The following is an 11,550-nucleotide window of genomic DNA, read 5'->3' as shown; positions in this document are numbered from 1 at the left end:
AGGAAGGAAGGAAGGAAGGAAGGAAGGAAGGAAGGAAGGAAGGAAGGAAGGAAGGAAGCCAAACTTAGGCTCAAACAAAAAGCTGTGAGGTGAGCCTCACCAACAGATTAAAAGACATGGAAGATAGAATTTCAGGGCTTGAAGACCAGAGAAAAAAATGGACAGCTTAGTCAAATAAAATGTTAAATCTAAAAAAAAAAAAAAAAAAAAAAAAAAAAAAATTCTAGGCAACCTGGGACATTATGAAAATACAAAATCTATAAATAATAGGTATACAGGCAAAAGAAGAAACCCAGGTTGAAGGATCAGAAAATTATTTTTAACAAAATAATTGGGAAAATTTCCCAATCTAAGGAAAAAGATGCTTATCCAAGTACAAAAGGAATACAGAGCAATTTAAATATATTAAAAGCTGAAAGTTACATATAAGGGCAGATTCACCAGAGTAAGACAAGACCATCTAGATTTCAAGTTGTACTGCAGTTTTAATAAAAACAGACATAAAAATAGACACATTCATCAATAAAATAGAATTGAAGACCAAGACATAAATCCACATACCAACAGAACCTGACTTTTGACAAAGAAGCAAAAAAATATACACCAGAGAAAAGAGACTAGTTTCAACAAATGGTGTTGGCCAAACGGGATAGTTGCATGTAGAAGAATGACAATCGATCTATACCTACTGCCCTGCACAAAATTCAGCTCCAAATAGGATCAGTTAAAGATTGCAACATAAGACCTGACAGAAGTCAAAGTAGAGAATGTACTTCGGCTCACTGGCATGGAAAAAGACTTTCTGAACAGGATACCAATACCAGAGGCATTAAGCTAGTAAATGTCACCTCATGAAGCTAAAATGTAGTAAAGAACACCATTATTTGAGCAAAGCAGCAGCCTACAGATTAGAAAAAAAAAAAAAATCTTTACTAATTATACATATGAGGAATTAGTACCAAGAATAGCAAAGAACTAAAAAAAACTGAACAGCAAAAAAACAATCCAATTTTTTAAAAAATGGGGTATAGAATTAAGCAGAGATCAAAAGATAAAACACTGAGAAAAAGCTGAGAAACACTTGTTAAAGAAATGTTCAACATCCTCAGCTGTCAGGGAAATGACATGATGCAGGAAAGGGGGACATGTTTCCATTACTGATGGGAGTGCAAAGTGGTACAGCACTATGAAAATCAGTGTGAGGTTCCTCACAAAGCTGAAAATTGATCTACCTCACGATCCAGCTACACCATGCCTGGGCATACACCCAAAGGACTCTCCATCCTACCACAGAGATACTTGCTCATCCATGTCTATTGATGCTCTATTTGTGATAGCCAGAAACTAGAAACAACCTAGATATTCATCAACTGACGAACAAATAATGAAAATGTGTTCTATTATGTAATGGAATATTGTCCAGCTGTTAAGAAAAATGAAATCAGCAGAGAAATGAATGCAGCTAGAAATGATCATCCTAGGTAAGGTAATTCAGACCCAGAAAGACAAATCCTAAATGTTTTTTCTTACATGTACATCTTTTAAATTTTAGCTTTTAAATTTTCATATGTGTGTTTCATTTAGAATGTCCACAGAGGTTGGGTAGCTAGTAAGTAACCAGGAGAAGGCAGGAATCCTCCAAGAAAGGAGAAATAGAATACAGTGTTATAAAGAGATAAAGGGCCAGGCATGGCAGTGCATGCTTTTAATCCCAGCACTTGGGAGGCAGAAGTAGGCAGATCTTTATGAGTTTGAGGCCAGCCTGGTCTACACAGTGAGTTCCAGGACAGCTAGGGCTATGTAGAGAGACCTTGTTTCAAAAAGACGAAAACAAAAAGAGAGATAACGGGGAAACTAGACTAGGAGGATTCCATAGGGAGAACAGGGTAAAGGAAGGAATATGGAGAGGGCCAATTAACAGTAAAGGCCTTTTGTAAGTCCATATGGAAACCTATGTGTAGAAGCTTTTTGAAATGTATACATTTAGACATCTTATGCTACCAAGTAAAACCCCCACTGCCAGGAATGGGTTTCATCCTGAGTCACCAGCCAAAGGCGTCTCAAAGAATTTTCCCCCAAAGTATAGGGTATTGCGCCATGGCTACTGGTTACCCTCCCCAACTTGAGGGTAAAGCCCTATTGTTGAAGATACCACTTACTTATGTTATCAATGACAAAGAAACAGAGCTGGTGCCCAAGTAGAAGCCTCACCTCTACTGACTCACATTTATGGTGCTAGAAGGTACTATACATACTACCAGAGAAGAAAAGTAGTCACCAATAATCCCAGCTCTGAGCCTGTCTGCAAAATATACTGGTACAATAGTAGCACAGATGTTATGTATTTAACACCCAGTCCATGAGATGGAACTCATGTGTGACACTGCTAAAGTGGCCAGCAACCTGAGCCTAGACAGGTCATGGATGCTAGGCGAGACATCTAAAACTATTCTGCAGAAGAAATATAGCAATAAAATGACTCCTGGTGACACACTGCTATACCTATAGATTAACCCATCACTCAGTCCTCCTCAAAGATGCTTCTTCTTGCAGTATATGGGAATTAAGAGAGACCCACAATGTGTAGAGAGTGAGAGAGTCTGGAGCACTCAGCTCTAAATGAGATGACTTTATCAAAACCCTCCCATCAAGACTCAGGAATCTATTCTGAAGAGGACATAGAAAGATCCCAAGAGCCAGAGGTGATGGATGCTACCAAAGAGTCTTCTTCAAGACACTACAAGACAATACACATAAGAACTCACAGACCACATACAAGACCTGCACAAGTTTGACACATCACAGAGAAGGGGAGGTGAACACAAAGCCTGACCCCTAACCAAGAGGCTATGTAATTGAGACCTGCTGGGAAAGGAAATCAGTTCTCTCCAAAGGGGTGACACTAGACATGTCAATCACACTCCAGACAGGCCCCATGCCCAGAAGTAGGGCCACGTAAAACAGACTCCATGCTTTTTTAGGCTCTTTGTTTTCTTTTGGTAATTTTTGTCTTATTGGGGTTTTTCGTTTGATTTTTGTGGGGTTGTGTTTTTCCTCTGAGAGACAGAGTGTGTGGATGAAGTTTGGCGAGTAGGGAAGTAGGGGGGTCCTGGGAGGAGTGAGGGGAGAAAATAATATGATCAAAATATACTTTACAAAATGTTTTAATTTAAAAAAAAAAAAAAAAAAAAGGGAAAACCCAATTCTTTTTGACACACACATATAATCCCAGTACTTGGGAGGTACGGGCAGGAGGATCAGATCAGTGTTTGAGGCCAACCTAGGCCAACCATGGCACCTTACCTTAAAAACAAAACAAACAAAAAAACCACCCTCTTTTAAGATCAAACACACAAAATTAATGGCAGTAATCCAACAGTATGCTCCCGACAAGGAAAGGGATTTGGAGGAAAATATCTGCTTTGATTATTTAGTCCACAGGGAAGACAACTGGTGAACAACTGGCAACACGGCCAATTAACAGCCTGGCCAAAGCAACTATGAGGAGCTCCATCGTACGAGGAGCCCCGCACTGGAATCATACTGACAAGGGCACTTTTGGGAGCTAGTGAGGTCCAGAGCCCTAAAACCTGAAGTCATGACAATGACAGGTGAGTAACGAGAGGCACAGCACTCTGACACTCCACCTGTACCTCAGGAAGCAGGCGCCAGTTCAAGCTCAGTACCTATTCTTAGAACAGCGATGCTGTACAATGTACAGTGTGGAGGCCTCCGGCGTGATTAAAGTCCGCTGAGGCCTTCCTTTGTAGGTATAAGAACCAGCGCTAGCAGATGGCTCTTGGTGAAAGACAGATCTCTGCCTATACAAAGCTCTCTTAATCCCTGGAGGCTGCCAAACACTCCAGAAGAGGCCGCTCCCCACTGTAAGCTGCCAGCCCTAGCCCAGCTTTCCTCACATGACCCCAATGCTAACAAAGGCCAAGCAGCTCTAATCAGAAATCAGATGCTTTAAAACCGAAAATATTTTAAAGCTCTATTTCTCTTTCATTGTTAAAGTTCTTAATCTGTGTGTGTGTGTGTGTGTGTGTGTGCGCGCGCGCGCGTGCAAACACACATGCTCAAGCGAGTGTGCCCCAGTGTGTGTATGTCAGAAGACAACCTTGGGTACAGCCCTCACCTTCCACCTATTCTAAGCCAGGGTCTTTTGTTGATTCCACTGCATATGTATGCCAGGATAGTTGGTCTGTTTGCAGGGATTCTCCTCTCCCTGCCACTCATCTCCCTAGAGGCGCTCTGGGATTACAGATGCTCACACTATCTTTGTGTGGGTTTGGGTGACCTAAACTCAGGCCAAGTTTTGTGGAGCAAGTGCTTTACCCACTAAGCCATCTCTCCCACCCCACCCCTAAGAATGGAAACCTTTCAGAACACTAATGTGAAACTGCTCTCCATCTAGGAGGAAAATTGTGTTCCTGACCTCACTGACAGGATGAAGTTTAAAAACAAAAAACAAACAAAAAAAAGCAGTGGTTTACCATATTTACTGAAATACTGCATACAATTACTTTCAATCTATATGTTATAGTATATATGAAATATAAATTAATACTTTGTTGAAAGTTGGGCCTTAAGTTAGATATCCTGGGAATAAGGTCCAAGACTAAGCACAGAATTTGCCTTGGATAAAAGAAAAACTCAGCTGAGACAGGCAATCCCAACACTGGGGAGGCAGAGGCAGTAGGATCTCTGTGAGATCAAAGCCAGCCTGGTCTATAAAGTGTGTTCCAGGACAGTCAGAGCTACACACAGAGATAACCTGTCGCCAAAAAAATAAACAAAAACAAAAACAAACAAGTCAGCTGTGGCAACAGTGGTGACCTGCTGCTGTTTGGCCCAGCAGCCCACGCAGCCTCTGAAATATAAGCTTCCTCAGCTAAGTTGAAGCAAAGCCTACAGTGAGCACCACTGGGGACCTGAAAAGCTGTTTAGTAAGCCAGGGAACTTAATGGGCACAGGCAGCAATGCTGTGCAGGACAATGACCTGTGAGGTCACAGGATTCTCTGACCCACCTTCAGAGGGCTCCTAGACTGTTCTGAAAGGGCCACAGAAGAGCAAGCTGCAGTCACATGGCAGGCCCATTTCTTCACAGAGCCTCTCAGTGGATAGCCACCAAAGGACCACAAAAAACCTCCAGCTGAGGTACCTCTTGCTCTCAACTGAATTTTAACAAGCATGGACGAGTGGCCACTTTCTGAGTCTGGGGAGAACACACAGCTGTAGTTACTACAGACTCGTTCCCAGGTCCTGTACTCTCCAGCCTCTATGAGACTCTTATTCCTCATGCTCTCTGGTAGACAGGATGCTGCTCAAAGCTCTGTTCAACAGCTTGTATCTTTTGTAGCCAATTCTAGGGTAGAAAAAAAAAATCTGCCTAGAAAATAGTCTAGTTGCAGGGAAGAAAGGGTGTGTAGAAAGAGAAGTACCTGCGGGACCATGCCAACAGTCTCACCAGGTGTGATGGTGACTTTAGACATCAACTGGACTGTACCATTCCTGGACAACTGGTAAGGTTTGGGGTGCGTCTGTGAGGTGACTGTGAAGAAGCCTGTGTGTGAGCTAATGGACTTGGTGTACAATGTCTACTCTCAATGCAGGTGAGCACCATCCAAGTGGGTGGGGCCAGGATGGCACCATTCTTACCCCAAATGTCTCCCCAGGAACAAGACATTTCACTCACATGGTGGGACACCCCAGCTCAGGCTCTCTGGCCTTTAAGCTGTCAGACACACAACAGTGACCCTGAGCTCAGGCCCACTGGCAGGCCTCAGACTGTTACATCAGCTTCCTTGATTCTGAGGACTTTATACTTAGACTGAGCCAATCTTCTAGTATATCTTGGGGTCCTCAGTATCTTGGGCTTTCTGAGGGGGCTCTGTGCTCCCACAACCATGAGACCTACTTCCTTACTAAGCCCCCTCTCATCTCTGTCTCTGGAAACACAGCTTAGAAGAGGAACAACGTCAAGAGGAACAACTCACGGTCCTCTGGAATAAAAACGTGGGGACCTCTGTCCTCCTCCAACACTGACAGTGACATTGACAAGGCCCTCAAGAACATGTCTGACATGGTCAAAGCACTCAGTATCAGCTCTCACTAAGCAACCCCAGAGCTTTCCAAGGGCTCAGGATGGAGCCACGCTAATCCTCCTCATCTCTCCTCTCCGTCTGTCACTCAGCCACGAATAGCATATGGTGCTGATTAAAGTTGGAGGAGGCCCAACCTGTGATCCTTAACCCAAGGGACAGGGATGGTTTCTTGATCTTTCCCTCTCCTGTAAGCTGAATCTGTCTAACATCTTGAACAATAAGGACAAACAGACAGGGACCTCTGTTTAGCATACAGGCCAAAACCCCCAGGAAGCTCCCCAGAATGGAAGGAATTTTTGTAATTTAATTTTGGGTACATTCGGAAGGACAGAAACAACTCTAGGAAGACAATGAAGGTTTTAGTCAAAAACTAACTACTTTATAACCTTGGAAATGTTTTAAGTAAGAAATTCTTCAAGATCATAGAGGTACTTTGGCCATTGTCTTCCAGTTTTGTAAATTTTACAAAGAGCTGACCACTTTTATTCTCTTGTTTGTTTGTTTATTATACGTAAACAAGATAGGAGTGTATTATGTGACCCAGGCTGACCTCAAACTACCACACTCTAGCCTCTGCCCCCACACAGAGGGATCACAGGCAAGCACCACCAACCCATGCTTAAGGGCTATTTTTTTTTCTTTTGCTGGTTTTTCGAGACAGGGTTTCTCTGTGTAGCCCTGGCTGTCTTGGACTCACTTTGTAGACAAGGCTGGCCTCAAACTCACAGAGATTCATTTGCCTCTACACCTCCCTGAGTGCTGGGATCACAGGCATGTGCCAGCACACCCAACTATTTCTCCCCCAGACAGGGTTTCTCTATGTAGTTCTGACTGTCCTGGAACTTGTTCTGTACCAGGCTGGCCTCAAACTCTGAGATTCACCAGCCTCTGCTTCTGAGTGCTGGGATTAAAGGCATTCAGCCAGGAGCTGGATATTTCTGAGACAAACTTTGGAAACCATTTTACTAATTCTCAAAACCACAGATTTCCTGGTGGTGATAGGACCTGCTTGCTGAGGCTCTGTATCGGGAGACACCTACCACAAAGCACATGAGAGGAGCCTCTCACTAGCTCTCCCTTCACTTTCTCCTTAGACCACCCCTACTCTCTCCTTGCCCACCATTGCTGAAGCCTACACTGTGACTGCAGTTTGGCCTTTATACATCTGAGCTCCATTAGACATTCTTACGAAGGGAAATGAGAGCTTTATGAGTTTAGAAAGTGATCTGTAAGCTAGGTGTGGTCGCACATGTTTGTAAGCCCAGCACATGGGAGGCTAAGGAGGTGGGGCTGACTGAGACCCTGTCTGGAAGGCGGGATCCACAGCGGCACAGGAGCAGGGAGCAGGGTGGAAGCTGCAGGCTGAGTCCAGAAGTCAATGCTATTTCTATGCAGAAATAAGGAGAGGTGGATGCAACAGAAATGGGGAGGCAACTGAGTCTCAGCTGGAACGAGAGCTTCCCCTGAGAGGCTGACACAGGTGGGCAGGAGAGGAAGACAACACATAGGGAAGAGAGGTGGAAAGGTGGGCGTGGGGGACACGCTGAGTTCAGTGTTTTCATGCAACATCTGGTTGGCTAAAATCCCTACAGGCAAGCTACAGCCAGAAAGCCCTGGAGAAGCAGAGGACACAAGGCTGCCAAACCCATGGAAGGAATTACATTTCTAGCTTCCACTCTCTCAAGTCCACATTAACTAGGGCCAATTGGTGAGACCTCGGGTCTCTCCCTTCACTTAGGGCACTGGGTGGGTGTGCAGGCCCTGACTTGTTCATTCTCAGCCTTTCTGCATCTCAGACCCACACAGAACAAGCTGAGTCCAGGGCCCCTCCCCCACTCACCAGCTGGATCTCAACAGCGGTCATTGGCCTGTGATTCAGCAGCTGAAGCTTCTCTGCTCTGTCAAAAGAAAAGCACGAAAGCTTTTAAAACTCTCTCGCCCTGAAGGACCTTGGGTCTTGATCAAGTCACTGTCAGAAAAGAACTGGAGAATCACTGCCACGTGGCCCTGCAATAAGGAAGAGTCAGAAGCGGACAGCAGACCTCCACTCAGTGGTCCATGTGTGCCAGGATCCTACAGGGTGCACAGGCATGACGCTTCCTAAGACAGCAACAGCAGAGGTGCAGTTTCAAAATCAGATCTGAGTGATGGGGAATTGGCTCACTAAATAGAGGTGCTTTCCTGCAGATCTAATGACCTGAGCTCTGCTCCTGGGTTCTGCAACGTGGCAAGAGAAAGTGACCCCCAAGGGTTGTCTTCTAACCTCCCTGTACTGCACCATGCCGCTTGTACACCCACACTCATAAAAGACAGACAAAAAAATGTAAAGCACATTGCGCCGTGCATGGTGGCACAAGCCTTTGATCCCTGTACTTGTAAGACAGAGACAGGCAGATTCCATGAGTTAGAGACTAGTCTGATCTGGAAAGTGAGATCCTGTCTCAAAAACAAAACAAAACAAACAAAAAAAAAAAAACAGAACAGCTTGGTCTACAGATTGAGTTCCAGGACAGCCAGGGCTACACAGAGAAACCCTGTCTTGAAAAAAAATAAAAATAAAAACACTACCAACAACAGAACTCCCTATATGTCCATATTTGTTATACTAATTTTTATTTGGAAAATGAAAAATGTTTTCTTAAAGAAAATAAAAGACAAAATTATCTTCATTGACTAGTCTCTGCTTAGAAACGGCTAAGAATTCAGTTTTGGGCATAAGATTATATACTGCTCAGATTTGTTTGTCTTGATTTCTTTTAAAAAGAATGTTTAAATGTTTATTCATTTATTTAGCGTGTGTGTGTGAAAGCCACAGCACACATGGTCAGAGACAACTTATGGTTGTTTCTCTTTCTGCCATGTGGATTCCAGAAATCAAACTCAAGTGTTTAAGCTTGGTGGTGAGTACCTTTATCGAGGTATCTCATTTTTATTTCCTATGACAGGCTGGCCTAGAAGTTGCTATCTAGCTGAGGATGACCCTGAACTCCTGGGCCTTCTGCTTCAGCCTCTCAGACATCAGGGTTACAGTATGTAACCCTGGTCAATATGGATTGTCAACTTTATTGGATTCATCATCACCATGGAAACAAACCTCTGGACAAGCCTATGAAGTACTTTCTAGACTGGGTTAATTGGGGGTGGGATTATGCAGATGACACCATCCCATGGGCTGGGGTCCTGGACTAAATAAAAGGAGAAAGTGAGCTGAGTACCAGCAACATCTCTGAGCCCAGACTGAGGCTGCAGTGTGGCCAGCTGCCTCCCACTCCTGCTGCTATGCTCTCCCCACCATAAAGAACCATACCCTGAACCTCAAATGGCTTCAGGGTTCTTTTTTGTCTCAGTTCTCTAATGCCAAATTTTCCCCTCCAAGCCTCTTACTGATTCCCTCATCCAAAACAGACAATCTCAATAGCTACTACAGGCTTTGATGGAGAAATTCATGTTTCCAAGCTAGGGAGGCTGAGCTGAGAACCTCTGTGGCCAAGAGCCTCCCACAGATCTCCACGCAGATACACCAGATGCTTTGAAATCAACAACTCTGAAACTATCATGACTACTCTTTCCATCAAACTAGCTCCTCCCTGCACGCTAGTCTTGAAGAACCTAAGGTCAGAAATCTGGGGAGCACCCCTAACTTCTCACCCACTGGCAACACTCAGTTCCTAGGTACTTATGCTTATTCCTTTAAACCACTCCAACCTCTTGGTTACAGGACAAAGGCTCCATCCTCTGAGCCTTTCCACTTTTCAATATTCCTTCCTCTTACAAGGGAAATGCCTTTTAAAAGACTGAAATCTTATGACTAGAAAGTAACTAATTAAGAGTTCGCACAGAAGATCAAAGTTTGGTTCCCAGTGCCCATGTGAGCCTAAAAACTCTACATAACTCCTATTTCAGAGCATCTGACACCCTCTTCTGCCCTTCATGAACACCAGGCGGCACACATACACACATGCATGCCATGCCCAGGAAGGAGAGAAGGTGCCGAATCCTCTGGGTGCTGGGAACTGAACACAGGTCATCAGCAAAAGCAACAGTGCTCTTAATCACTGGCCCATTTTTTCCAGCCATAGTCCTCCCAAAGATGTTGGTATGAATTTGGATTTCCCTAGGTCACCTGCAAGAACCATGAGAACTCTGCTCTTCAGCAACCTATCTTCATATGCCTCCACTTTCACTAAGTGACCTAACCAAATTGTAGGCATGATACAGAAAAGCTGCAAGCCAATTTCACAGCTTGCCTAGCAAATGTTATTTCCTCGATTGCATCTGGAGACATCCTCTATAAACAAAATAGTACCCTAAAACTGACACTTCAGCGCCTCTCTCAGTGCCATCACAGCACTGAGAGAGACAGGGCTGGCACAATGCACGTGTAATCTGAAGGGTTAGCTAAAAGCAGACCCAGGGAAACCTTGACTTCTAACAGAAGCTGGTGGGAACTCTAAGGAGGCAAGAAGCAGGATTCTATGTTCTGAGAGCAGACCAGGGAAGGCAATGAGGGAAACTAGAGAATCCGCCACCACCACCTGAGCTTTGCTGATCTGAGGTCCACATCTCAAAACTCTGTTGTCAAGCCCCTGGAGTAATTAATGTGTGTGGACCAGAAGACGCTCAGAATTACTGCAGACCTAACTGAGCTGGCCTGTGAGGGTGAGATCCCTTTACATAGCTGTGTGCTTTACAGGGGTGACTTCGGGATAGGAGCAGGGGTTCCTAGTTAGGCACTGAGAAACAAAGAACTCAGGGCTAATCTAAAGTATTAAAGAATCGGTTTGGGTGGAGTCCGGGGTAACACACTAAATAAAAAATTACGTAACACACAGCACCAGTGTGACTTAGGTGACTTTTATGTGATGTAGGGCTGAGGTACAACTGTACTACTTTGTTGCTAAGGTCTACGAAGTCGAACAAAACAGCCCCTGGCCTGCCCTGCAGGACTTCGGCGGTGAAGCTAGCTAAGCAAAGCAATGGATCCACAGAGCAAAACAGCCCTCTATGAAACGTGGTTCCTGTCTTAAAATGCACAGGCCGTCTTACTTGGCAAGTAGCCTCTTCACCAGCCATGCAGGCCAAGAGGCAGAAGCCAGCCATGGTTAAAGAAGCTTGTGGGTCCCTCTGCTGGCCATCGTACAACACTGCCAGGGTCTCTGGCCCAAGCAGTCAGAGAGCCAAGAGGTTCTGTGACTACTTGAGAGGTTACATAAGACCTGATAACTAATTAGCTTCAAGACTGAAAACCAGGAAAGGAGCCAATAACCCTCTGACTGCCAAAGCTGCTTCAAGCTCATGTAGATCACAACCAATTTTAAATCAGTCTGCACAGTGATTTTCCCAGTCTCTTCCTCTCTTTCTCCAAGCCTTCTCTCTTTTCCTTTTTTTTCTCTTAGCCACACTGGTGATGGGACCCAGAGCCAGAACCAAGCAAGTTCTCCA

At 44.5% G+C, this 11,550-nt stretch overlaps 1 protein-coding gene across 2 annotated transcripts in view; it reads right to left on the bottom strand.

The window, feature by feature from the left end:
- The window catches only part of Crcp (CGRP receptor component), a 34,074-nt gene that overhangs the window by 3,999 nt on the left and 18,525 nt on the right, over positions 1–11,550 (bottom strand). For both annotated transcript variants that reach the window (XM_055606445.1, XM_055606446.1), the window contains one exon: positions 7,949–8,006. In XM_055606445.1, the coding sequence (XP_055462420.1) occupies positions 7,949–8,006 (58 nt within the window). The remainder of the gene's footprint in view (positions 1–7,948; positions 8,007–11,550) is intronic.

This window comes from Psammomys obesus, unplaced genomic scaffold, assembly GCF_907164565.1.
Source record: "Psammomys obesus unplaced genomic scaffold, mPsaObe1.curated_primary_1811, whole genome shotgun sequence".
NCBI lineage: Eukaryota > Metazoa > Chordata > Mammalia > Rodentia > Muridae > Psammomys > Psammomys obesus.
The sequence above is the reverse complement of the archived record's forward strand: the minus strand, read 5'-3'. Positions and strand labels throughout refer to the sequence as shown.